This window comes from Tetrahymena thermophila (genome assembly GCF_000189635.1).
Source record: "Tetrahymena thermophila SB210 genomic scaffold scf_8254813, whole genome shotgun sequence".
NCBI classification, from domain to species: Eukaryota; Ciliophora; class Oligohymenophorea; order Hymenostomatida; family Tetrahymenidae; genus Tetrahymena; species Tetrahymena thermophila.
The window spans coordinates 48799-76275 of record NW_002476569.1 but is presented as its reverse complement, the minus strand read 5'-3'; the positions used below and the strand labels follow the sequence as shown (position 1 = coordinate 76275).

At 20.4% G+C, this 27477-nt stretch overlaps 9 protein-coding genes across 9 annotated transcripts in view; 5 read left to right on the top strand and 4 right to left on the bottom strand. All coding sequences in view use genetic code 6, as the record gives it.

Moving 5' to 3' along the window:
- Positions 1 to 168: 168 nt before the first annotated feature.
- On the top strand, positions 169 to 2904 carry TTHERM_00361380 (amidase; the record flags this gene model as incomplete). Its single annotated transcript, XM_001007348.3, has 6 exons — positions 169 to 661; positions 846 to 1139; positions 1464 to 1564; positions 1690 to 2062; positions 2234 to 2566; positions 2669 to 2904. 6 exons carry the CDS (start codon positions 169 to 171, stop codon positions 2902 to 2904), a joined length of 1830 nt encoding a protein of 609 aa, XP_001007348.1.
- A 967-nt stretch (positions 2905 to 3871) lies between these two features.
- TTHERM_00361370 (amidase) lies at positions 3872 to 6495 on the top strand (the record flags this gene model as incomplete). The annotated part of the gene is made up of 6 exons (XM_001007347.2): positions 3872 to 4364; positions 4580 to 4873; positions 5153 to 5253; positions 5357 to 5729; positions 5843 to 6175; positions 6260 to 6495. 6 exons carry the CDS (start codon positions 3872 to 3874, stop codon positions 6493 to 6495), a joined length of 1830 nt encoding a protein of 609 aa, XP_001007347.2.
- A 1212-nt stretch (positions 6496 to 7707) lies between these two features.
- Positions 7708 to 9945, top strand: TTHERM_00361360 (kinase domain protein; the record flags this gene model as incomplete). The annotated part of the gene is made up of 12 exons (XM_001007346.2): positions 7708 to 7746; positions 7806 to 7855; positions 8113 to 8202; positions 8262 to 8351; positions 8460 to 8549; positions 8677 to 8766; positions 8817 to 8906; positions 8962 to 9051; positions 9248 to 9337; positions 9498 to 9587; positions 9662 to 9751; positions 9843 to 9945. The coding sequence occupies 12 exons, from the start codon at positions 7708 to 7710 to the stop codon at positions 9943 to 9945; spliced, it is 1002 nt and encodes a 333-aa protein (XP_001007346.2).
- A 1510-nt stretch (positions 9946 to 11455) lies between these two features.
- Positions 11456 to 13743, bottom strand: TTHERM_00361359 (cyclic nucleotide-binding domain protein; the record flags this gene model as incomplete). Its single annotated transcript, XM_001471051.2, has 9 exons — positions 11456 to 11546; positions 11739 to 11834; positions 11959 to 12048; positions 12195 to 12284; positions 12473 to 12562; positions 12883 to 12972; positions 13106 to 13195; positions 13324 to 13413; positions 13544 to 13743. 9 exons carry the CDS (start codon positions 13741 to 13743, stop codon positions 11456 to 11458), a joined length of 927 nt encoding a protein of 308 aa, XP_001471101.2.
- A 134-nt stretch (positions 13744 to 13877) lies between these two features.
- Positions 13878 to 14762, bottom strand: TTHERM_000361358 (transmembrane protein, putative; the record flags this gene model as incomplete). The annotated part of the gene is made up of 5 exons (XM_012795454.1): positions 13878 to 13892; positions 14027 to 14116; positions 14221 to 14298; positions 14494 to 14543; positions 14600 to 14762. The coding sequence occupies 5 exons, from the start codon at positions 14760 to 14762 to the stop codon at positions 13878 to 13880; spliced, it is 396 nt and encodes a 131-aa protein (XP_012650908.1).
- Positions 14763 to 16078: 1316 nt separating this feature from the next.
- Positions 16079 to 18102, top strand: TTHERM_00361350 (transmembrane protein, putative). Its single transcript, XM_001007345.2, has 13 exons — positions 16079 to 16174; positions 16231 to 16280; positions 16340 to 16429; positions 16523 to 16612; positions 16669 to 16758; positions 16817 to 16909; positions 16956 to 17045; positions 17095 to 17184; positions 17239 to 17328; positions 17383 to 17472; positions 17572 to 17661; positions 17715 to 17804; positions 17855 to 18102. Exons 1-13 carry the CDS (start codon positions 16148 to 16150, stop codon positions 17934 to 17936), a joined length of 1062 nt encoding a protein of 353 aa, XP_001007345.2. The 5' UTR covers positions 16079 to 16147; the 3' UTR covers positions 17937 to 18102.
- Positions 18103 to 18368: 266 nt separating this feature from the next.
- On the bottom strand, positions 18369 to 18865 carry TTHERM_00361340 (hypothetical protein; the record flags this gene model as incomplete). Its single annotated transcript, XM_001007344.1, has 2 exons — positions 18369 to 18403; positions 18451 to 18865. 2 exons carry the CDS (start codon positions 18863 to 18865, stop codon positions 18369 to 18371), a joined length of 450 nt encoding a protein of 149 aa, XP_001007344.1.
- A 945-nt stretch (positions 18866 to 19810) lies between these two features.
- On the bottom strand, positions 19811 to 20593 carry TTHERM_00361330 (hypothetical protein; the record flags this gene model as incomplete). The annotated part of the gene is made up of 1 exon (XM_001007343.2): positions 19811 to 20593. The coding sequence occupies exon 1, from the start codon at positions 20462 to 20464 to the stop codon at positions 19811 to 19813; it is 654 nt and encodes a 217-aa protein (XP_001007343.1). The 5' UTR covers positions 20465 to 20593.
- A 2328-nt stretch (positions 20594 to 22921) lies between these two features.
- TTHERM_00360330 (kinase domain protein) overlaps positions 22922 to 27477 on the top strand; it is a gene marked incomplete at its 3' end in the record, with an annotated part of 17098 nt that continues 12542 nt past the window's right edge. Inside the window, exons 1-11 of the mRNA XM_001007342.4 lie at positions 22922 to 23611; positions 24366 to 24557; positions 24615 to 24670; positions 24723 to 24779; positions 24834 to 25112; positions 25708 to 25767; positions 25846 to 26236; positions 26424 to 26612; positions 26669 to 26727; positions 26780 to 26857; positions 26909 to 27357. Of these exons, the coding sequence (XP_001007342.4) occupies positions 23179 to 23611; positions 24366 to 24557; positions 24615 to 24670; positions 24723 to 24779; positions 24834 to 25112; positions 25708 to 25767; positions 25846 to 26236; positions 26424 to 26612; positions 26669 to 26727; positions 26780 to 26857; positions 26909 to 27357 (2243 nt within the window). The 5' untranslated portion in view covers positions 22922 to 23178. The remainder of the gene's footprint in view (positions 23612 to 24365; positions 24558 to 24614; positions 24671 to 24722; positions 24780 to 24833; positions 25113 to 25707; positions 25768 to 25845; positions 26237 to 26423; positions 26613 to 26668; positions 26728 to 26779; positions 26858 to 26908; positions 27358 to 27477) is intronic.

Below are 27477 nucleotides of genomic sequence, written 5' to 3'. Positions count from 1 at the left end.
TATATATTATTTAGTAATACAAACAATACGCAATTATTAACAATAAATTTATCTGAAAATCTTAATCCCGACTTACTCGATTAAAATAAGAAAACAAATCAATTACCTTTTTGAAAATAATTAATTAAAAAAAATTATTAATTATATTTATTAGAACAAAAAAAAAACATGAATTTCGATTTAAGTAATATGCTTGAAAAATAAATTCCTGTTAAGTATGTAACTTACTTAATGGGTGCTTATTTAGGATTTAAAATTGGGTCCTATATTCTGCGTTCTGCAATAAAAAAAGTCAAAATCTTTATACAAAAGAAAAAAGTGAGAAATTTTATCCAAGAGAGGAATCAAAACTTAAAAAATTTGTAAATTCCTACTCCAAATTTGACCTAAGACATCATAGACAAAGTATTGAATAGTGACATTACTCATTTGAAAAAAATGCTTGAAGCAAAATCTGTAACCAGTGAGGATTTGGTTAACATTTTTTCAAAAAGAGCTTAGTAATATGGAGTTGAATATGGAATTATCACTCATTTAAAGTACAAAGAAGCTATAGAAGCTGCTAAAGAATGTGATAAACTTAGAAAAGAAAATTCTCCTCTTTGTTAACTTCCTCTGTTTGGTATTCCTATTTCTATGAAAGAAACAATAGATGAAAAAGGTATTTTTTATTACATAAAATATTTAAAAGAGGGAAATTATTTTTTATTTAAAATAATATTGAAAATCTATTCTTCTTTTAAATATGACTTTAAAAAATATAAAAAATAGATTAAATTTAAATCCCTCACTATTTATTTTGAAAACAAAATATTTAATTACATAATTTATTTATTTTATTTAAGGATATCCTTCTACAGTTGGTTCTATTTTTAGAATTGATCATATTCCAAAAGAGGATGGATTTTGTGCTAAGCTTTTAAAATCTGGAGGAGCAATTCCATTTTTACGTACAAATGTTCCATAAGCGGGTATGATTTATGAGTCTGTAAATGAAGTTTATGGTAGAGTTTTAAATCCTTGGGATAAAACTAAATATTCAGGAGGTTCTTCTGGTGGAGAAGGTGCTGCAGTCGCTGCTAGAATGTCACCAGGTGGAATGGGAAGTGATATAGGTGGTTCTATTAGAATTCCTGCAGGTAAATGTTAAAATAATAATAATAATAACAATAAATTAACTTAAGATACAAGAAATAATATATTGAAAATATTTGAACATTAAAATATCTATTTTAGAAACAGCTAATTCAATAAAATTTGAAATAGTTTTTATTTTATCATTGATGTTGCTTTAAAAAAATTTTTAAGTCTTAATTTACTCAGTAATCTTCAGATTTAATAGGCATGATAAAAAATTTTTTAATTAATTAAGTCAAAAAAATTGGTTACTTTGTTTAAAATTTATTAAATTAAACAAACATTATAAAGATTGACTTACATCTTTTTTTCATTTTAATTAAAAGCTATGTGTGGTGTATATGGATTGAAGCCAACTGCTTAAAGAAGCGTTATGTCAGGACATACTTTTTATTCAGAACCTTTCAATGGATAAAAAACAGTTTTAGTAATAAAAATAAATATTAATAAACCATTAATTTAAAATGTTATTAAAATGATTAGTTAACATTTTTGATAATTAAGTAATGACTAGCTATTAAACCAATTTTTTACTAATATATATTTAATTAGTGCGCATCTGGACCTATTTGTAAATCTGTTGATGACTTGATCTTATTCTTTAGATAGTTGAGTGATCCTTAATATTTAAAAAAGTTTAAATTGCAAGAGATAGACACATTTTTTCCATTAATGTAGATTGATGAAGCCTAACTCAATAATAATTAAAAACAAAGAAGATTTGGTTACTTTAAGACTCTTAAAGAATTTGATTGCACTCTTGCTAATCAAAGAGCTGTAGAAATCTCAGTAGAAAAGCTTAGAGCTTAAGGCCATTAACTAGTAGAAATAACTTTACCAAACGTAGAGTAAATTAGAGATGGATTTATTTAATTCTTATTATCAGATGAGTTAATGTGTATGAAAGATTTATTAAGCAAAGAGGGTAATTTTTTTAAATAAAATAAATTATTATTAAATTTTTGAAAAATATATAAATTAATTCTAATTTTTTTAAAAATTAATAAAAATCAATATACCTACTATATCAAATTAGAATGAAATTTATCTTTAAATAAACAGCAAAACATATTAATTTTTATTTGTTTATAAATAGATTTTGTGAAAGAATATATGACTATTGAGTTTTTTGCCTCTACACCTGTTATCTTAAAAAGAATTTTAACAGTTATATTCTACTTAATTGGCGAAAAAACTTTTGCTTAGCTATTACCCAATTCCAATAGACTTAAAGTAGAAGAACTTAATAAATTATAATATAACATAAATAAGTTATAGATTGAATATTTAAGATTGTTCGATGATCATGAAATTGAAGCAATTATCTGTCCTTCATTTGGTGCTCCTGCTCTTCCTCATTCTAGCTCTATTGACTCAGCCCCTGTTAGTCTTTATACCTTCATATGGAACTTTTTGAATTTCCCTTGTGGTAAAATATAAAATTAAATATTTATTTAAAAACTTACTTCTACTAACTAATTGATTTAAAGAAATAATTATGTTTATAAATAATCATTACTATTTTGAAAAGGTGTTTTACCAGTAACTAAAGTTTTGAAAGAAGAACAACATTACAATAATTCAAGAACAAGAGAATTGGCTACAAAAAGATTAGACCATTACATGAAGTAAAATACTGAAGGTCTTCCAGTAAATGTTTAAGTTGTTGCTCCTCCTTACAAAGAAGAAACATGCTTGAATGTAATGAAAATGTTAGACGATGATATTCAATTCTACTAACATAACTCATATCCAGAACTTAAATGAAAAATAATTATCTAAACTATAATTGACAATAGATAAATAAATATATTCTTTACAAATATTAAAAAATATTATTAAATGTAATGCATTTATGTGTTTAAAGATATCAACTTTTTAAAAATGTCTAAACAAAATTATTTATTTTCACAATTTAAGAAAAATATATATAGATAGATATCTATAATAAAGTAACTATTTCCTTATCAATTTATTTTAGTCATTAAATTTATTTGATTTAATCTTTAAAATAATATCATTTCTAAAGTATTTATTTGGTTAGAAATACTGAACTGGTAACCCTATATATTTATTTATACCAAAAATTTAAAATATAATTTTTTATTTGATTTAATTAGTTTTTGATAAATCCTATATTAAAATTATAAAGAGCAAAATGAATTTATATCAATATTATGAGAATAATTTACAAATAAAACAATTAAGTTGTTAAATATTATTTTAAATAGCTTATTATTTATTGTTATAAATATGGCTTTTATTAAGGTAAATATGCTTTTTTACACAATTATTATTACCATAAAAAGATATAAAATGAATATTTATTATTTAATTTAAGCTTTTATTTATCAAGTACGTTAAATTGCTTTTAATGATTTTATAAAATTATGAAAGAAAAAATGACAAACAAAGTAAAGTTGTAAAGTAAACAAATAAATCTTCATAAATTTTTCTTTACAAAATTTTAGTAATAAAAAATTAAGACAGACTGATAAATTCTTAATTATAAGTTGACGTTTTTAGATGTAAACTGTTTGAATTAAATCAATAGTATTTTGATCAATTGCGAAATCAGTGATAATTAAGATTGGTAAGTTATGCAATAAGCAGCTTAAGATTTGCTTAAAGTCTTAATCGTTTCTTACTTTTTTAATAAAAAAAAGATATCAATAAAATTTGTTTCACTTAAATAAATTAGATTATAAGGAGCTCTATCATAGACTAAACAAAGATGGATTTTAATTTAACTAATTTTCTTGAAAAGTAAATTTCCATGAAGTATGTTGCTTACTTCATTGGAGCATGTTTAGGTGTTAAGTTTGGATCATTTATTCTGCGTTCTGCTATAAAAAAAGTCAAAATCTTAATTTAAAAGAGCAAAGTTAGGAAATTTATTCAGAAGAGGAATTAAGACCTAAAAAACTTGATTATACCCACTCCAAATTTGTCATAAGACATTATAAATAAAGTGTTGAACAGCGATATCACTTAGTTGAAAAAGATGCTTGAGGAAAAAATAGTTAAAAGTGTGGATTTAGTCAATATATTTTCTTAAAGAGTGTAGAAACATGGCATAGAATTTGGAATAGTTACACATTTAAAGTATGAAGAAGCAATTGAAGCAGCAAAGGAATGTGATAAACTAAGAAAAGAAAATTCTCCATTGTGCTCACTCCCTCTATTTGGTATCCCTATTTCTATGAAAGAAACTTTTGATGAGAAAGGTAATAAATATATATTTTTAAGTTTATTAGTTTTAAATAGAAACTTGAAGGAGGAACTAATTAAATTGAATTTAAAATAAAATCTACCTAAATTATATTTAAAAATACTAAATTATTTGATTATTTAAAAAGAAAAATATTTTAAAAACCCTTCTAAAATGATGAATTTTTATTTATAAATTTAAAATTTATTTAATTTTTGTATGCCAAAAAAGGTTATCCTGCAACAATTGGATCTATTTTTAGACTAGATCACATTCCTAAAGAGGATGGATTTTGTGTTAAGCTCTTAAAATCTGGAGGAGCTATTCCCTTTTTACGTACAAATGTTCCTTAAGCTGCTATGATTTATGAGTCTGTAAATGATGTTTATGGAAGAGTCTTAAATCCTTGGGACAAAACAAAATACGCTGGAGGTTCATCTGGTGGAGAAGGTGCTGCAGTTGCAGCTAGAATGTCTCCTGGTGGAATGGGAAGTGATATAGGCGGTTCTATTAGAATTCCTGCAGGTAAATAAAAAAAATTTAGAAAAAATCTCTATAAAAATTATAAAAGATTTGAATATAGAAAGAAAGAAGAAATAATCAATTTTTTATTTTCCTTATGACGCATCAATTTTATTAAGTATTTTTTATAAAATCTTGATAATAATATTTTCCTCACATTATAAAAAATTTAATTAATTTCTGATGAAAAATTTTGATTGCTCTAATTACTTATTGCATCTACAAACTATTTAGTTGCCTAAATTTTAAATGTGCTTACAATTTTTTATTAATAATAAAAAGCAATGTGTGGTGTTTATGGATTTAAGCCAACTGCTTAAAGAACAATTATGTCTGGTCATACTTTCTATTCAAAGGCTTTCAATGGATAAAAAACTGTTCTGGTAAAAAGCAATCTGTTTCTTTTGACATCTTTATTTACTTATTTCACATACATTTTAGAAGTAGTAAATTAATATTAAATCTTTTTTTTCACTTATTAATTAGTGCGCATCTGGACCTATTTGCAAATCTGTTGATGATTTAATCTTATTTTTTAGATAATTGAGCGATCCTTAATACTTATAGAAATTCAAGTTACATGAAAGAGACCCCTTTTTCCCAACATAGCAGATTAACGAAACAGAACTAAGCAATAATAAAAAATAAAGAAGATTTGGCTACTTTAAAACTCTTAAGTCATTTGATTGCACTCTCGCTAACCAAAGAGCTGTAGAAATCGCTGTCGAAAAGCTTAGAGCTTAAGGCCATCAACTAGTAGAAGTTGATTTGCCAGATGTTGATTCCATTAAAAATGGATTTATATAATTCTTGCTATCAGATAGCTTCTAAGGAATTTATGATTTATTGAGTCAAGAAGGTAAAAATATTATTTTAATTAAATAATTTTTTATCAGTTTTATTTAATTTATAATTAACAAATATATATATTATCAAGTATTTATTCATTTTTTTATTTTAATGAATCAAAAGACACTGTAAAAGAGTATTTGATGATTGATATTTTTGCTTCAACTCCCCCTTTGATTAAAAGATTTCTCAGTGTGCTATTTTATATGTTAGGAGAGAAATCATTTGCTGAATTGTTACCTTAAACAAACAGATTACAGGTTGAGGAGTTAAATAAACTACAATACAAAATTGGTTAATTACAATAGGATTACTTGAGATTATTTGATGACCATGAAATAGAAGCAATTATTTGCCCTTCATTTGGAGCACCTGCTCTCCCTCATTCTAGTTCTTTAGATTCTACACCCGTTTGTCTATACACTTTTATTTGGAACTACTTGAACTTCCCTTGTGGTAACAAAAATATTAAATTTAATATAATTTACTTCTACTTACTCATTAATTAATTTCCTTTTTAATATTCTAAAATATCAACAGGTGTTTTGCCAGTAACCAAAGTTTAGAAGGAAGAACAACATTTCAATAATTCCAGAATAAAAGAATTACCAGCTAAAAGAGTAGATTTTTATATGAAATAAAATACTGAAGGTCTTCCAGTAAATGTTTAAGTTGTTGCTCCTCCTTTCAAAGAGGAAACATGCTTAAACGTTATGAAAATTTTAGATGATGAAATATAATTCTACAAGCATAACTCATATCCAGAACTTAAATGAAAATAATTTTGTGCTCGTCTTATATAAAGCGAATTTAAATTATTAAAATAAAATCAATATAAATTGTCCTTTTATGTTTTTTTAAAGCTTAATTTTTTTATATTAAAATATAAAAACATAATTCAATTATAAATATTTAAATTTATATAAACCTATTGTTAAAATTTAGATGATAATAAATTATTAATGTATACAAAATTTTCCACTTTTATATATTATAATATAAAACAGAATTAAATTAAACATTTTAATTGTTACTAAATTTTAGATATACTGTAAATGCTCGTTAATTAAGGCATTTTTTTCTTAATTTTTTTTTTTTTCGATTATGGTGTGTGGCACTTTTTTTTGGGCAAAAAAGGTACTTAGGGAATGCCTTAATTAATGAGCATTTACAGTAATTGTTTTTATTAAATAAAATGATAATAAATTAATTGTGAATTAAAAATTTTCCTCTTTAAAATTTTATAATATAAAAGCAGAATTCAATTATCAGATATATTTAAATTTGAAATAAAATTATTTTTAACAAATTAAATGATAATAAATTAATTGTGCATTAAAAATTTCCCCCTAAAACTAAAATAAAGAATCAACTATTTATTAATCTTTACCTATTTTAAATTTTTGAAATTTTAAATATCTATATTAATTTTTAAATTAAATACTCCCACATTTAAATATGTTCAGCAATTTTAAAAAGAAGGTATATTTCTTAAAGTAGAATAAAAATGATACAATTTAATTAATAACAATTATTTATATATTAAATAAATAATATGAGAGCTCATTTAAGACTATACAAAAACTAATTAATTAATTAATTATCAAAAGATATTGATTTGATATTCAATCAGTTGAGAGTTAAAAAGAAAAATAAAGTTCAATTAAGATAAAAATAAATTTATTTGATTTTTTATTTATTTATTTAGTTGTTGTAAAAAGGAGATAATATTTTAAAGTTTATTGTAAAATATAAAGTTTATTTTCATTTTAAATAATATTATTTATTATAAATTTAAATTATTACAAATAAAAATAACTTTTGGCTTATTAGTAAAAAGCTAAATTTATGTAGAAAAAAAAGCTAAATTTATTGTTAATAATTTTTCAAAAAACAATACAAAAAAATTTTTTTTTAAGCTAAATAATTTTTATTTTAATAAAATTTATAAATTAAGATATCTAACTAATAAACATAAAAAATTAAAAATGGATTAATAAACAATTAAGTTTAAAACATAAGATTAAGTAAATTAATGCTAAAAATGAGATTAACAAATTTTTAAAAATTAATTTCATATAAAAAGATATTAAATACTTGCATTTAATCTTTTTCTAAAGTTAAAGTTAATCTTGAGTAAGTAACTTCTAAATTAATTTATTTATTAAATTTTATAGTTTTAAAGAAAAAAAAAATGTAGATAAATACATATAAATATTTCTAATTTATTAAATTTTATTTTTCTAAGATTTGAAAAAAATTCAATATAACTTAAAAATTTTTTATTTATCAATTTTATTAGATATGCTCATCAATATTTATTAATTTTTTTGAAAACTTATTTATTTGTAATTAGTAATAATATTTTCTTATATAATTATAACTAATAAAAGCTGGAGTAGCATAAGTAATTAAGACATAATCAATATAACAAATGTTTTTAAGAAATCTAATAATATCTAAATTTTGTCTCTCAGTTTCATGTAGAAAATAATAATTTATAATTATTTCTTCAATTTAAATTTAAAATCTTTAAATTCAGAAGAAATTAAATCGGTGACGAAGGGGCTATAGCAATAGGTTCTTGTCTAGTAAATTGTTTGAATTTATAATCTCTAAAATTAAGAATTTCGTAAGCAATAATTTTTTACTTCTGATTTTGAAAGTTGACCAATTAATAAATCTATTTAAATTTCTTTTGATATTAGTTTTATAAATATTTTTAATTTATATGAGACAGACAGAATAAAATTAATGGAGAAGGCACAGTAGGGCTAGTCTCAAATTTGTAAAACCTAAATAACCTCTAAAATGTTATTTTTTAGCTTGAGTATTATTATTTTTATATTTATGCTTTTCATACATTTTATCAATATATATCTATCTATGTATTTTCAAATTTTAATTAATTTCTTTAAAATATTTTCATTATAATTTTATAAAATTTATTTTTTTAGTTTTAACAAAGTTGGAGTCTAAGGAGCAACTGCTTTAGGGTCTGCTTTTGGAAACTGTAAAAATCTATAAAAATTAAGTCTAAGTATTCAGTAATTGATGAATATTATTTTCTCATTTGACCAAATTTTTTTTATAAAAGTAAGAACGAAATCTCTAATTAAGGTGTAATAATGCTGGGATAACATTTGCAATAATCTAAAAGTATCGTTCAATTGCATCTTGGACTAAAGTAATTATTATTATTTTTTGTATTTTAAATTTCTAAATGAAAATTAATATAAAAGCTGGAATAATATTGATGCTGAAGGAATATCAATCTTAAGTTTTTCATTAGCAAAATGCACTCAAATTTAGATGCTGAGTATAAGTTTATTGTAAAATTTTCTAAAATTATTTTATTTAAAATTTTCTATTTTTAACAATGCTAAAAATGAGAAATAATTTAAGTAAGTGAATTCTTAATTCAAATGTAGTATTTCAATGTTTAATTTTAAAAAAATTTATTTTTTGTTTATTCAAAAGCAATTATTTTTATTTTTCATTGAGCAAATATATTTTATTAATTAAAAGCGAAAATAAGGCTCATGATGAAGGGATTTGTAATTTAGGGTAGAGTCTATCAAAGTTAGATAAACTCTCAAGCTTAGAACTATAGATTGCGTAAAATTTATAATTTATTATTTCTACAAAAATAAGAAGGAATAGATTGTTTCTTAATTTACAAAAATAAATAAAAAATGTTAAAAAAATAGCAAAAATAGTTTTTTTTTCAAATAAATTTATAAATTTTATTTTAATGTTTAAATGTATTTATTAATAGTTAAAACAATATAAGTGCTTTTGGTGCCTCGAGTTTGCTTAATTCTTTAGTAAGCTGCTAAAAGCTTTACAAATTAAATCTTTTACTCTTGTAAATTAATTTTTGAATTTGATTAACATTAAAATAAGATTTTTTTTTTCAATAAATTATTTTTTATTGTAAAGTTCAAACATTCTTGGGACTTAAGGAGCTTTTGTTATAGGTTCTGCTTTAAAATAATGTGCTTAACTGTCAATTCTAACGCTCTCACTAGAGTAAAACTTAAAAAACTTCTTAAAATAAATATTTTTATGCTTACACTTTAAAACATAACAAAACTAAATATTTTCTAATTATTACTTTAAGTAAAAATGATATAAAAGATGAGGGTTTAATAGAACTGTGTTCTTCATTAACATGCTGTAAGAAATTATATGCCTTAACTTTAAGTATTTTGTAAAGAATTTGATTATAAGTCTATGTTTGGATTTAAATTTAATTAATTGGTTGCTAATTTATTATTGCTATTTTTAGGTCAAATAATATAAGTTAAAATGGTTTATCATTTTTATGCTCTACTATTTCGAAATGCAAAAATATCCAAGTCCTTAAGCTCCATCTTTAGCAAAAGTAAATTGACTTTTTATGATAATTATTACTTACTTATTTAAAAAAGAATAAAAATCTAAGTTAACAAACAATAAACAAAGAAAATAGTTAAATTTTATTAATATGATATTTGAGTATTTTTATTCTTACTCCGACTTTGAATTTAATACTTATTATAAAATATATTAATGAAATTTGTTAACCTATAAAAAATACTTCTAAAACTTAAATTTTTTTGCTTAAATTAAAATAGTATGAATACAGAATTTAATGTAGTTAAGCTGCTTAAGATGAAAAAATTAGTAGAATTGCAAGCATTGTTTTGAATGATTAAATTAATTTATTTATCTAAAATAATAATTAAGTATTTCATTTTTATTTAATAAATCTATTTATAAAATAATATTTGATTTTGTAAATTATTTATTAAAATAATATTTGATTTTGTAAATTATTTATTAAAATAATATTGTGATCAAAGAATTAAATTATAGTGGATGTTGAGAGACAACCATTTATTTCCAGAATGATTGAAAATAAATTAAATAGATAAAATATACTATTTTAGTTTACTATTGAAAGGAAAATTTTATTGATAAAAATTAAAACTTTTTTTAGAAATTAATTTTTATATAAAAAAACATTTTTAAATTATTTTTTAATTAAAATAAAAATAATAAAATCAAAAATATTTATTTAAAATTAAAAAGTAAGCAAAAACATATTAAAATAAAATAACATAAAAATTATAAATCAATTAATTAATAAATTTTCTATTTAATTTTTACTAGTAGCTTCTTAGCTACATAAAAAATATGTCGCAAATAGCAATGTGTTTTATAATATTATGTAATTACTTATTTCCAATATTTTCATGAAATTATGTTAATATTTGGAAAGGGTAGAATGCTAATTATTTAATGGTTTATTATTCGAATATATTTTTTTGCAAGAAAAATATACTATGATGAATTTGTGCTGAAAGATATTGTCTTTTCACTTTAAAATAGATAAAATTTTGTAATAAATGGTGTGTAAAGATGATAAATTATTTATTTCTTTTTTTATTTGAGAAAGCTTTGGATAATAACAAAAGATATTTTTCAGCCAAAATAGTGTTAATTAAAGTTATTTTAAATTATTTTATTTTAGAAAAATATAATTTGATTAAAAGATCTTTTCTTATTAAAAATGTAAGGTTAAATAAAATAAATATTAAACTAGAGAATTATATATATATAAATATTATATATTCTTATAACTAAGAATTATTTCTTCAAAAACAAATTTAAATAATCAAGTTAATATTATTTTGATATATATTTTCTGAGTTTAAAACAAAATAATCTAGTTAGATTGATAGAATTTAATCATAAATATATTTTATTATTGATTAATCTCTTGAATTTAAGAACTTTTCTTCTTATTTTAAATTTCTATGAGTCATTGTAATGGTCTATCCTTTTAAAATATTTATTGAGAATTGAATTTAAAATAAAAAAAATAAATTTAAAATATAAATTATTTATTTTCAAATGTAAAAAATTAGAATAAAAAATTTTTAAAGCAAATAACTATGCAAAAATTCTAAAATATCTTTTTTAATAAATTGAATTGATAAATAAATAAAAAACAAACAAACATTCAACTTACTTTAACCAAAGATTGAGAACTAATGTTGAGAGAGTAAAGATATGTTCTAAAGCAGAGCATAAATTTAATGCACCGTTAAAATCAATTTAATTTATACTATTTAGATATGAAACATAAAATTTTTATTAAATAAAAATTACACTTAAAATAATTTTTTAATTCAATATTTTGTTAATTATTGCAAATAAAAGCTATTAGCAAATTAATCAAAAATTTTTACCTTAAATTGAGTTCTAAACTTAAGAGATTAGTGAATTTTGCTAAGGCTTAACCAATATTATAAGCGCCTTCGTTTGTAATTTAATTTTTACTTTTAAAATATTAAATTTATTTTTATGATTATAAATTAAAATAAAGAGTGGATAAAGATTTTATATTAAATTTAAAAAATAAATGAATCGAACAATCAATTTATTAAAAAAACTCAAAATTTTAAAAATGTTAATTAATTTTTACTAAAAACTTAGATTTAAACGCACAATTTTATCACTTTTTGATAAAGCAGAAACTAACTCATAAGCACCATGATCACCAATTTAATTTTCACTTTTAAATATTGTAATAACTTTTATGATTTATCAGCAAAGAAAAAGAAAATTTTAAGCTAAAAGAATTATTAATTAAATTAAATATTTATATAAAAATAATAAAATTGAAAAATAAATTAAAATAATATTCATTTTTATTTATCGGTTAATCTGTTTTATATTATAAAATAATTAATTTCAAAATACTTGAAGATAAGTGTTAATTTTGAGAGATTAAGGTATTTTGTGAAAGCAGAGCCTATAGCTGATAAATTTTATCCCCCAATTTTATTCTTCCTATTGATGCATTTGTACATAATTTTAAATTAATTTATAAGGAAAAAATAAAATGTATATTATTTAGAATAAACTGAAATCTTTGTCACAGATACATACATGATCATGACAGAAAAAAATTATTTTAAAAAAATCTAGTTTTATTATTATCGCTTTTATAAATTTTTCATAAAATAATTTCTGTTATTAAAAGTTATTCAAATTTACAATTTAATTAAAAAAAAACAAGAGGATTTGTAAGTTAAATTTTATCTGAAATTTTTTAATTTTCAATATTCTTAAAATAAAACTCATCATAAAAATATATAAATTAATTTTACATAAGTTTGAGTTCAAAATATTGGAGTGAGTTACAGCTTGCTAAAGCTTAAACTAATCTTTAAGTTCCTTCTTCAGTGATTTTATTATAACTTATAAAATTTTAAAAAAATATAATTAGGATTAGTCAAAAATAAAAAAAAACAATAAGCAAATAAATGATATAAGTTTAATTCAATATTTTGAATAATAATAATACAATAAAAGCAATAAAAAATTATTTACGATAAGTTAAGTAACAATCTTGTAAGACTCATACATTTGCCTAAACTAGAGCCTAATTTAAATGCCCCCTGTGAGCTAATTTAGTTTTAACTGTTTAAAATTAATTTTAATTATTAAAAATTAAAAATTATTTCCCAAATAAAAAAATAAATAATTTTTAGAAAGAATAAGTAGGATGGTTTTATAATTATTTTCATTTTATTATAATCTAAGCTTACCAAAGACTTAGTATCAAATCTGAGAGACTATTACAAGCATTTAATGCATTACCAATAATTTGGACATTTTCATCATTAATTTAATTTGTACTTTTAGTATTTTTTTTAATATTTAAAAAAAGATCAAAAAGAGTTGATTAATTAATCTTAATCAAAAGAAACAAAGAAATAAAATGTAAGAAATAGATCAACTAATTCAAAAATATTAAATAAATTTTACCTAAGACCAAGATAAAATGAAGTGAGCTTAGAGAAATTTTTTAAACTATCAAATACATCTGATAAATCTTATTAACCAATTTAATTTTAGCTTTTATTATATTTTAATTATAAAAATTAATTAGAAAAAAATTTTAAAAAAATAAAATTTAACTATTTGTTAAAAGTATATTTTGATAGTTAATTCTAATTAAAAAACATTTAAATAGAATAAAACTTTAGAATAAATATTTGATTTAAAAAATATGCTTTTGTTTTACTTAAAATCCAGACATAATTTAGATAGATTATTGCAATTAGATAAACCATTTACTAATTCCTTTACAGCCTATTCATCAATATTATTCGAACTTTTAATTAAATTTTGTAATAATTTATGAAATGTCAAGTTTTAAATAATTTTCAGAAAAAATCAAGAAAAAAAACCTACTTTAAATTTAAAAACTTAATTGATGTAGAAAATTAATTAAAAAATAAATTTTACTTTAAAAATATTGTAAATTATTATAAATTAGGACAATTTTGTAAAGCCTAAGCTAAATTTTTTGAGTTTTCTGTACAAAATTAGTTTTGACTTTCATTATTTTTTAATTTAAAAAAATAAAAAAGAATTAATCTTATTTGGTAGTCTGTTTAACAGGTTTATTGAAATAAACTGAAATGATAACTAATTTTTACCTAAAGGAGATTTATAAAGTTTAGAGATTAATACATTATGCTAAAGCATTGTATAAATCTGAGGTTCTAACTTATTGGCTTTTTATATATAACATGTAAGTATATGAATTATAAATTTACTAGATAGAATTAATCTAACTATGAAGTAATGAATAATAAATAAATAATTTAAAATAAAATTTATAAAAATTAATTTTGAAAAGTTTTAAGAAATTTAAATATGAGTAAAAATTACTCAATTAGATATAATAATATAAATTTTATTAATCTTACAAAAACATCAAAACAAGTTTAGTGTGAGACAAAAGTGTAGAACTGAGAAGCTTTTTTAAATTAAAATAGTTTATTTTATGAGTTTTTATTAAAATTTTTGAATTACTTTTTCTACCTTAGAATAAATTGATTTTTTTTTTATCATTTATTTTTTTAAAAAGTATTTTTTAGTAAATATATTAATTATATAGAAAAGAAAATTAATATAATAAAAAGAACAAATTAGCAAAAATCTTATATTATTTTTATTAATTTTATCTTAACACCATAATTTATCCATCTATACTTGCAAATATTAATATTTATATTGAAATATTTTTGGTACAATTAATTTCATAAAAAAATTATTAAATTTTTAAAAATATTTTCCATTTTTCCATATATTTATCATATATTTTTTTTCTATAATAACATAGACTTAATCAACTATACTAATTATCTACTTTCATATAAATTATGCTCTATCATATAAATGCATTATTTCTTTAATACCTAAATTGATTACCAACAAAAACAAAAGTATAATAATGAATTAATAGTAGAATTTATAAATTTTGATAATATTAAATGAATAGTAAGTACTAATCATAGTACTATTATGGCATATTCATATTAATAAATTTTCTTTGATAATAAAACAATTTTTACATATGTCTTTATTTATAAAAAACCCATCCAGTATTAAATTGTTTTTAAAATTAAATATTTTTAATATAACGCTTTCAAGCTAAAATAATTTGTTTTTTATGATGCTTTACTTATATATTTGATTTTGTTTGTAACCTAAATCAAATATTGTAATCTGTATTATCAGATTTAAGCAGAAAATTTAATTAAAAATATTACTTTAAAAAAATCTAATTAATTAATTTTTTTTATTATTAAATGAAGTAAGTTAAAATAAATAATTGTAATAGTCAAATTATTTTCAAAATTAAATGCCTTTAATATAACACTTTCAAACTATAATTTATTTTTTATAATACTTCTGTTAAATATCTGATTTCTTTTGTAACCTAAATCATATATTAATTTCTGTAATATCAGATTTAAGCAGAAAATTTAATTAAAAATATGACTTTAAATATACCTGATTAATTTTATATTTTTAATCATTATATGATGTAAGTTAAAATAATTATAATCCTATAAAAATTTATGTGAAATTAATAATCAGAATTATTTATTGAAAAAAGATTCAAGCATTTGATAAAAATGTCTAAAATCATTTATAAAAAGATTTCTGTCTTTTTAATTTATTTAAGAAGAAAGAGCGACTTTTTTCAACAAAGAATTTAGGATTTCTTTTATTATTTTATCTTATTTAGAAAACTAATAAAATTTTTATTTTGGTGAGTTTTATTTGAAATTTGTTTTTATTTCATAACTTGGAATCATATCTGTAATCTTATTTATAGACTTGTGGTTAACATATATTACATAATAAGTCATTTAAAACTGTGAAAATATTTTTTTCTCAATTATTAATTAAATGCGCTATAGGATTTAAGTATATTTGAGAAAAGAAAATTTAATAACTTTTATTTTGTATCTTTTACATATATATATAAGTAAGAAACAATCTAAATTTTGATTAAAAAAATTGGTAAAAAAAACATTTAAAAAAAAGTTAATAAAAAAGCAATTGTAGGTAATGATTTCTTTTAGATCTTACAAAAAAGTATTTATTCCTTTACTAATTTGTTAGTAATATTTAAATATTTTTGAATGAAAAAGTTCATTTAGGCAAAATCTAATAATATAACTGGCCTTGAGTTAAATTTTCAGTAAATATTTTATTTGCATTAAAAAATGATCAAATTGCAAATAAATTTGAATAAAAAAGGAATAATAAAATCGGAGATTTAATAATTTCACAGTGCTTGGCTGCTTTAACAAACTATAAAGAACTCTAGTTTTTAAATATTGACCTATCGTAAATATATTAGCTTATTCCCTATTAATAATAAATTCATTTTATATTCCAATATATTTATTTTATAATAAAATATTATAAAAATAAAAATAGAAATAATTAAATTACCTAAGAAGGAGTTTCTTATTTATGCCATTTTTTAGAACAAAAGAAGAATCTTTAATAGCTCACACTTAATTTGTGGTAAGAATAATTTGTCTTGTTATTGTAAAAATAATTTCTTAATAAAATTTTGATAGCGGAAACTAAGTAAACAAAAAATCATTTTAAGATTTGCTCTCTTGCCTATTTTGTTACACAAATCTTAACTCTCTAAAAATTTAAGCAAAGTAAATATTTAAAATGCCCATTTCATTAAAATATTTATTATTTTTATCTTGCTTAAAGTACTTAAACTGTTGAAAATGAAATTAAAGAAGAAAGCTTTGAATATAAATTCTAAACAAATGAGAATCTTAAAGCGCTCTCTTTTGAATTTGAGTAATATTTTCTATTCTTAAATTATGTATTCAATATTTCTATAAAGTGGCTCTCAATTATTCGACAACTTTTATTGTTAATTTGGCATCGGAATACAACAATATCCAAATCTAATTTCATTAGATTTAAAATTTGAGTAAGAAATATATTTCTAGCCATAAGAAATTAACTATTATTATATTTAGAAATAATAAATCTATTGGAAAGGAGCTCAAAGTTATAGGTGAAGGAATATCATCTTTAAAAAGTCTTAGCAAGTTATTGCTAAACTTAAAGTATTGATTTTTTAATGAACAAAATAATTAATAATTTATTCTTATTAAAAATAGTTATAATAATATCAAAGATGAAGAATTATATGATTTAATAACTGGAATCTCAAAGTGCGGCAATATCTAAAAACTTGATCTTTTAGCTAAGTAAATCATTTTAGTTTATCGTTTATTAAAATAATTGTATAAATTGATAAATAGTAAAAATGATATCGATGGTTAAAACTTTTCTATTTTCGAAGATCTCTTTAAAAATTGCAAAGAAATTACTAGCTTGAATTTACAATTTAGGTAAAACTTTATTAAAATATTTCAATAAATAATAAATATATTAAAAACTAAGATTAATATTATTAAATTAATAAAAATGTTTTAAATCCTATTAAAAAGATATAATATAATTAATGAAGAAAATATTTCTAAGTTAGGCTAAGCTCTATAGATTAGCTAAAATCTTAAAAGCATTAACTTAAATCTAGAGTAAGTAACTTTTTTCTAAACAAAAAATTAAAATTTTTAATATAAAATAAAAGTGGAAATTACATTCAGACAATAGGATATAGTATCATTATTACCTCCTTAGCGCTTTGCTTAGGCATTAAATATTTGAAGTTTTCAGCACTGTATTTAACATTTCTATTTATCAGTATTAAATTTGTTAATAATAAAATAGAGACAACAATACAAATTTGGAATTTGAGAAGAAATAAAAGTACAAACTCTTAAGAAAGCTAAAAAATTTGGTTACTCTTTGATTCATATAAAATAATTCAATATTTATATTTATTAAACTAAATTAATATTAATATTTGTAGCATTCTTTTTATTAATTGTAATTGACAATATGTAGCAGTATGCCAATAAAAAATCTTGAGTTTTAAATTCCACTAGTTTTTTAATTTGCATATATTTTAAACAAACAATAATACATAATTAATAAAAAATTTTAAAATAGATTTAAAATTAATACATAAATTTATTTTAATTTGAATTATTAATGATAATTTTCCTATTAAATAACTTCAAGTATATCTAAATGCCTTTCTAAAATCTATTAAGATGGTATTATTATTTTTTAGAAAAAAAACATTTATTTTTTAATAGTTTTTTATTGGATGAAAATATATTTTACAGATTTTTATTTATAATCAGAGTTTTAAATTTATAGTATTTTTTCGTTAAAAACCTCAAAAACTTTTTTGATGTTTGTGGAACCATCCTTCTAAAGAGAAAGAAGAATTTTTAGAAAACAAATTTTATTGATTTTACTTAAAAGTTTAGATTTTAAAATTTAATCACTTTAATTCTATTCATCAAAAATGTTTTCTGTGATTTATCCAAATTTTTCTTCTATTGAGTATACTTTTAAATCTTCTAAGAATTCTTAAATAAACAAACTTTGATATTTCAAAAATAATTCCTATAATTTATCCTTCTCTACACTTTTATTTTCATACTTTCTCCTCTTTAATTACTAAAAAAGTTAATTTAAACAGTAAGGGAAAATTTAGTAATCAATTACAAGAGAAATTATTTAAAGAGAAGGACTTATTTTACTTAATTCTAATATTTTTTTAAATGTCTCAGTACAACCGTACTTATTATTATCAAGAGTTATTTAAATTTAATTAATATTTTTTTCTGAAATCTTAATTTGGTAGGTATAGGAGTATTATCGTCTCATAAAAATTAAATTATAAATTATTAACTAGAGTCTATTGAAAACATCTGAAATATTTTCTAACTAAATTTCAGAAATCTTTTAGAAAACAATCTCAATTAAATTTTAAATATAATTTTTAAAATTTTATACTTTATCAACATAGTTATGAAGCTCAAATTCATATCAGTATATTAAGTTTTAAATTGTTAAATGCTTAGCCCATCAATAATGAATGTATGATATAGATCCCCATTCAATTTAATTTCATTATCTTCATCTGAATCACTGCCATATTAATTACCAATAAGTATATTTTCAAGGTTTATTTTTGTAATTTAAATACCGTTTTTAATTAACAACTAATTCCTATAATTTATAAACTTTTTTAAATCATCTAAGCTTATATCTCTTTTAAAAAGTATATTATCTTATTTTTTAAGCTATTCAATAAATGTTTTTTCAACTAAAATATAGATTTGTTGTGGATTTATATAGATTTATTCAATATTTAAAAATATTGAAGAAATCTAATTTTTAACAATAGATTCATATTAATTAGCTAAACTTTGTGCTTAGTCAACAGAGCAAGCTTTGTAGCCTCATAAAAAAATAGTTTATTTCCCTTTTTTAACATTTAAGATAAAGATACTTTCATTTGATTCTACAACTTTAAAACTTTTGTACTTTGGGTATTTTTAAATGATCTCAAAAATTTACAAGGGATGAAAATTCAAAATGTTTGAAAAGATAATCTAAATTACATTAGAAAGATCTTTTTGGGTATTTTAATTTTTTAACTAGATTAATTATATCCTTAATTTGGTCTAAATATTTTTATTATTTTCTAGCAAATTCATTACTTTAGGTTTCTAGTGGCAGATCTATTATTTTCTCAAAACTCATATTTTTCTTCACTTATTTTTAATAGCCTGGTTACATATTTTTTTTTATTTAATTTAATATTCTTCATTTTTAAATTATTGATTTAAAGATAAATTATTTTTTGCAATAATTATTTTCATTTTTATCCTCATCTTCTATATCATTTTCTCCATCAACTTCAAGTTTGTTTTCTTCTTTCATTTCAATTTAAATTTCACTTTCTTCTTATTCTTATTCTTCTACTTCATTTTAATTTTCTTTTTCTCCAACTTCATTTGCATTTTCATCTTCATTATCTTCTTTAATTTCAATTTGAATTTCACTTTCTTCCTATTCTTCTACTTCACTTTCATTTTCAGTTTGGGATTCATTTTCTACTTCTTCAAAATCATTTTCATTTTCTTCTTCAATTTAATTATAATCTTCATTATCCTCTTCACTTTCACTTTCATTTTAATTTTCACTTTCATATTTATCTACTTGTTAGTTATCTTATTCAAAAGATTACTTTTGAATAATAGGACTAATCAAATTAAGTTTAATTTGGATTTTATCTTAATTTATTGAGATAACATAAAATTGAAGACAATCTCCATAATTTGCGTCTTCAAAATTATGCACTAAATTTAGATTTTCTTAGAAGTAAGTGTAAATTTCCTGTTTCAAAGACTTAATAGTTTTATGATTGAGTAGGTATTATTTCTAAAAGCTTTCTAAGGATTAATCATAATATTCCATTTCAAATACATAAAAGATTTTTTCAGTGTCAAGGTAATATTAATTAAATTTAAAGTAATATCGTTTCTCAGAATATTTTTCATTATTTTTTGATACTAAGAGTTTGTGTTTTCTATTGTTATCAAAAACTTTAGCATGTCTAAAACTGAAATTAGTAACAAAATTATTTAAATATTTATTTCTAAAAACAAAGAAAATTATATATTTGAATATTGTAAAAATTGAATATTTATTTGAATATATTCGACTAAAAATTGTATTAAATTATCACAAAACAACATATAAAATAAAATATTTTTCATTTTTCTTAATATTTTTAATTTATCTCTATAATAATTCTTTAATATCATTTTAATTTATACTTTTATATTATAGATTCATTTTTAAAAAAGTGAGTGCCTTGACTCTATTAAATCAGAATTTAATTTATTTCTCTTGACTGTAACAATGTTGCTTACTCATTAAGCTGAAGACCCTGTTTTGAAAGAATTAATTTAAGAAAAAATAAAAAAATAAAAATGATACCTGCATAGTAGATTTGCCGAATTTCACTCATATTATAAAAATTAATCTGGAGAGTATATACTGTAAATGCTCATTAATTAAGGCGTATTTTAATTAAGGCATTTTTTTCTTAAATTTTTTATAATTAATGTTCAACATATTAAAACTTAAAAATTTTTATATTTAATCATTAAATATCTATGATGTATATCAAAATTATTCTACATACATTCTTGCAATTATATAACAAAATAATATAAAAAATATGTGCTCGCTAATGCTACAAAAATGAAATGATTGATTTAAGTATTTGAAATTAATAACAAGGTTTATGGCTTTTAGCTATACAACTGTAATTTTAATACTTATTGAAGTTTTTAGCTGCAAGTATTATATTTGTATAAAAAACGCCACGATTTGAAGATATTCAATCATTTATAATTTAATTATAATATAGATTAAAACTGAAATATTAAATTTGATTAAGAAAATGATATTTATTTGTTTATATTTTGGAAACATTTAAAAAAAAATATTATTCAAAGAGAAAAAATCAAACAAATAGGTTATCCAAGATAAGGTTTATTATGAAATTTTTAAAAAAATACAAATATTAGTTTAAATAATTTAAATTGCTTGTTGCTTTTGCGAAAGAAAATATTCACTTGCAAAAGATATTAGTATATAGAGAAATTAGTTCAAACTTTTTCCATAGATACTAATTAATATAGATAAATATTTTTATATGAAAATAAAAGGGTTTTTCAATTAATCAATTAATTATTATTCATTCATTCACTTAATTTTTAAATTTTAGCCTGAAATTTTGTTCCATCAGAGCAATCGAAAAAAATAAAGATCCAAAAGAAATTAATCTAATTATGCAGATATTTAGGATGAAGTATATCAAAATTATTCTACATACATTCTTGCAATTATATAACAAAATAATATAAAAAATATGTGCTTGCTAATGCTAAAAAGATGAATTGATTCTTTTAAGTATTTGAAATTAATAACAAGGTTAATGGTTTTTATATACAACTGTTATTTTAATACTTATTGAAGTTGCAAGCTGCGAGTATTATATTTGTATAAAAAATGTCGAGATTTGAAGATATTCGATCATCTAAAATTTAATTATAATATAGATTAGAGATGAAATATTAAATTTAATTAAGAAAATGAAATTTATTTATTTTTATTTTTAAAAAAATATTATTCAAAGAGAAAAAATCCAACAAATAGCTTATCCTAGATAAGGTTTATTATGAAACTTTTAAAAAAATACAAAATATTAGTTGAATATTTTAAACTGCTTGTTGCTTTTGCGAAAGAAAAAATTCACTTGCAAAAGATATTAGTATATTCAGAAATTAGTTAAAACTTTTTCCTTAGATACTAATTAATAATAAATATTTTTATATGAAAATAAAAAGGGTTTTTCAATTAATCAATTAATTTTTATTTATTTATTCATTCATTCACCTAATTTTTAAATTTTAGCCTGAAATTTTGTTCCACCAAAGTAATCAAAAAAAATAAAGAGTCAAAGAAATTAATCTAAGTATGCGGATATTTAGCGAATAAATTTCAACCAAATCTATGTCATCTAGCTTAAGTTAATAGCCATAATACGTAAAGCTAGTAATATTAAGCTCATCAAGGTGTTAATAACTACATTTAAGTCTTTTGGAGGCATTAATATATATTTTTAGTATTAGATACTTAATTTTGTATTTCTAATATATTTTAAATGATGAGCATTTAAATATTTAAGCCTAAATTATGTTACACTTACCAAATTATATAAAATAAAATAAATTTATTTTATCATCAAATATGGCTCATACTTTTATAATATAAATAACTATTAGTTGGTATTTGAAAATTAGGTTTATTTCAATATAATAATTCAATATAAATTTTGTTTGTACGCCAATAATTAACAATATAATTTAAGAGATTTTAGTGTATTTTCAAGCTAATAAAAGAATATCCTTGATAAGGCTTTTTTTATCGACTAATTTAATCAAATTTGTTTGAATTAATCACTATAAATAGTGATACTCAAAATCACTTTTGCATATAAATTTCATATCAAAATAAATACACTTGTTTTTAGTAAAAAAGCAAACCTCTCAGCCTACTCTTAGTAAGTTAGTAACCTAGCCAACCCAACCCAAGCATAACGCTAATCAATAGAAAAAATGTCAAAAGCATTCTAAATCTAATTAGTCAAAACAATTTCAGAAAAAGTCTCCAAGGATTGCCAAATTCAAAAGTCAAGCTTGAAAGAAATTATCAAATTTATGTTCAACCAGAAAAACTATTTCTCAAATTTTGAGTACTTAAACAATGGCGCTTACGCTGTCGTCTTGAGAGCTTATAACACTAAAAAGAATCGTACTGTTGCCCTTAAATTCCTAACATATACGAACAAAGAGGATAAGAATGGCATCGAATCTTTGAAAAAAGAATATGAAATGCTTCAGAAATTCAGCTAATCTGATTTTTTGGTAAATGTCTATGAATGCTTCTATTTAATGGAAGAAAATGTAGAAGAAGATGAAGATGGTAACAAAAAAGTCGTCTTAACAGATGAGAAGTCCTTTTTTGTGATGGAAATGGAGCTTTGCTAGCGTAATCAAAATTATAATTTTCATCCATTTATTTTTTTCCCTGTCCCAATTTTTTTAAAACCATGAAGAAGCTCATAGAATATAGCCTTTATGATAATTGAAGTTCAGCCATTTTAAAAAAGTCATTTTCAAAATTTTTCTAAGTCTTTTTTGGATTTGATTAATTTTGAAGAAAAAATAAATTTGCGTTAATCTGGCTAATTAATTAAATTAGAAAATATAATAGAATTAGTTTATTTTATAAAATTTTATTACTTTTAATTTTTAAATTCCCCACACATAAGGTTTTTTTAATTAAATTTTCATTGAATTTTAGAAGGTTTCTTTCTTAATTAAATATTCTAGAAGATTAATTAATAAAAATTTCATAATATATAATCCCAATAATAACAATATTATTAGTAATTTTATTTTATAATATATTAAATTTTATTTTTTAATAATTGACAATAATTCATGAATAAAATTTACATAAATTAAATTAAACAAATATTACATTAAAAAACATTTTTATTTTTAATAAATTAAATAATTATTTAAAAAATATATTTAGTATATATAATTTGATAATAGATTAAAAAAAACTCAATATAATTAGCTTAAATTATATACTTAAATCTAATATTTTTGATAATTAATTTTAATTTATAAAGGTTTTTGAACTTTAATTAAGTTTTTAATTTCAAATAGAGCAAAGAATTTGAATATTTTTCTTTTATTTGTTAAATAATAATAATATTTTTATTTATTAATAGAAAATCTTAAACAGCTCTTCGATTTTTTAAGAAGTACATAGCTACCTTCTAAAGAAATAAAAGAAATAATAGCTATTCAAATGTTAGAAGGATTGAATAATCTTCATGTTAAAAATATCATGCACAGAGACATCAAACCTCACAATTTCCTAGTTTGTCCTTCTCAAACTTATGGATTTACCATCAAACTCTGTAAAAAATTTGAATTTTTACAAAATTTATCAATTTAAAAAATTATTGAAAATCAAGGTGATTTAGGATTTGCATCTGCAGTAACGAAATCTAAAAGTCACTACATATCAAAGGTAAAAATCAAAATATTATTTAAAAATAATCTTACATTATTTTAATCTATAGAAAAGAACTGATGCTTACTTTGCTCCTGAGGTAGAAAAAGGATAGTCTAGAATTCAGGTTTTTAAATAAAACTAATCTTTAAATTTTTAATTTAATTTTAATGTTTAAAAGTCGGACCTCTTTTCTCTAGGATTAGTTTTACTTGAGCTAGATAATCTAAAAGTGTTAAATGAAAATTGGATTGACTATTTTACAAAAGGAGAGATTTACTAAGGAAAATCAATAGCTTCAAATTATTAGATTGATAGAAATTCTAATATTTATAAAATAGCTTAGATTTGCTTAAAACCAAATTATTTGGAAAGGACAACTTCTGGAGACCTACTTTCTGAGCTTATTAAGCTTCATGGATAACCATTGAAATTCACACTAACTTCTATGATTTTAGAAGTAATAAATGCATTTATCAATTTTTATTTAGCTAATCTAATTAAGCATTTAATTTAATTTTAGATTTTGTTTTTGATAATAAAAGTAAATTTAGTAAAATATTTGATCTTAAAATAAAATAAAAAATATTTAAAGAGCAAATAATGGGGGGGGGTCACAGCAGGGACCCATTCATTTTAGAATGGAAAATTTTCATTCAAAAATATTTTGTCCTAATTCTAAATTTAAAATAGTCACATCCTGTGACCCTCCTCCTCTTCCTTGATTTTTCATGTAAGCAAATATTTGTTTCATGGAACAAGATCGATCATGATATTAATTTTGATAAATTTAAATATAATATAAGCAAACTCTATATCAAAAATTTATCTCAACATACTAAAATTTTACCTTTTTTTAAATAAAAGGAATATTACTATATATTTCTAGGATTTTTATTTATAATTTCAAAATTTATGGATTCTGTATTTACTTTTAATTTTATTTACTAAAAAACAATTATTAAAAATACACTAAACATTTTTTTTAGACTTACTAAAAAAATTAAATTGCTTCTTTAGACAATAAATATTAACTATTATTTTTTTAATCATAGGAACAAATTCCATAGTAAGCATAATAAATATTCAATAGTATTAATGAGCTTCAAAAAAATGTAAAAATATTATAATATTTATATTTTAAATTCCTTCCAAACTTTTAATTTTAAGTTTTGATAATATTTTTATTTAAGCAAACTTAATTTGAAGAGTAAGCACAGATGCTGCTTTATAACACAGATTCAAAAATAATGAAAAAAGATACTTAAAAACAATTTACAAAAGTAGAAATACTATCCAAACTATTAAAAAGTCTATATGATGATAAGAAGTATGTAAATAATTTCCAAATTCTTAGTTTTGGAAGCTTTGGCATGGTATTATCTACTAAAAAAGTTAACTTGAACAACAAGGAAATAGTACTAAAAATATAAAAGATTGTAAATGAACAAGAAATTTAAAATGAAATTAGAATAATGTAACAATTAAAAACTCCATTAGTAGTCTAGCTATATGACAATTATGTTATAGAAAAAGTTACAGCACCTGAAAAATATGTAGTTTTTGAGTTAGAAAAGTGTTCATGTAAATTTTTATATTTTAAATATAATACTGCAAATTAATTTTTTATTCAAATAAATCTAAATTTTAAATATACTACTTAAAGTATTTTAGAAGCATATTAGGTTATGATAGCCAGGAATAATATATACATTTATTGTTGAGGTTATAAAATCTATAATAATTTTATCTATCATTTATTGTAAAATAGGTTCACTCTAAGATTATCTCGAAAGATAAACAAAAGAAGGAGAATTTAGTGATGAAGAAAAACTGAATATTGCACTCCAAATAATTGATTCTGTCAATTATATTCATTGTTTCAATATTATTCATAGAGATATTAAACCTGACAATTTTTTGGTTTGTTTGGAAGGCAATCAACTTTAAATCAAACTATGTAATTAACATTTTAATTTTTAATTACTAAAAATAATTTAATCATTTTAATATAAGGTGATTTTGGATTATCAGCTTAACTTGGAAAAGATTCTGAATAGATTGAAAGTTTAGATGTAAATTATTTACTTATTTTGCAACTATCAATAAATTAGAATATATTTTTAGATAATAGGAAATTAGGCGTACACGGCACCTGAAATTTTAACTAAAGAAGATGATTAATATAAAATATATTCTAAAAAAGTAATTATTTTTATTACTATTTGTAAATAAATATAATGAGTTTTTTTTTAGTCGGATTCTTACTCAGTTGGTTTACTATTAACATTGCTTGACAACTACTTAATTTTGAAAGAAATAGTAGGAGCTACATTCATAAATATGACTTTAGAGTAATATGACGAGCCTTTCAAAAAATAAAACATAAATATTAAGCAAAACACTGAAATATTTAAATTTATTAAACTTTTAGTTGTATGGGAAAGAGTCAGAAGAGCTTCTCTTTCTATCATTGTTGAATAAAATTCAAAAAAATTTAAATCAAACTAAAGTGAGATGAAATAAATTATATCATAGCATTCTTTAGATTCAAAATAAAATGCTGAAACTGTAAACATCGGATCTACTGCTCCATTAATTTCTTAAAATTAGATTCCAATTTAAGATATCAAGTAGATTAAGATAGAGAGTATGAAGGATTTGTATAAAATTACAGAATTTCATTATGTCGAAATATATTTAAGGTAATTATATTAAATTTCATTTAAATTAAAATTAAAATATCCAAAAATTATTGCTTAAGAATTCAAATAAAAGATTTAATTAACATTTTATTTTTAAAAGAAATTATAAATGATTTAATA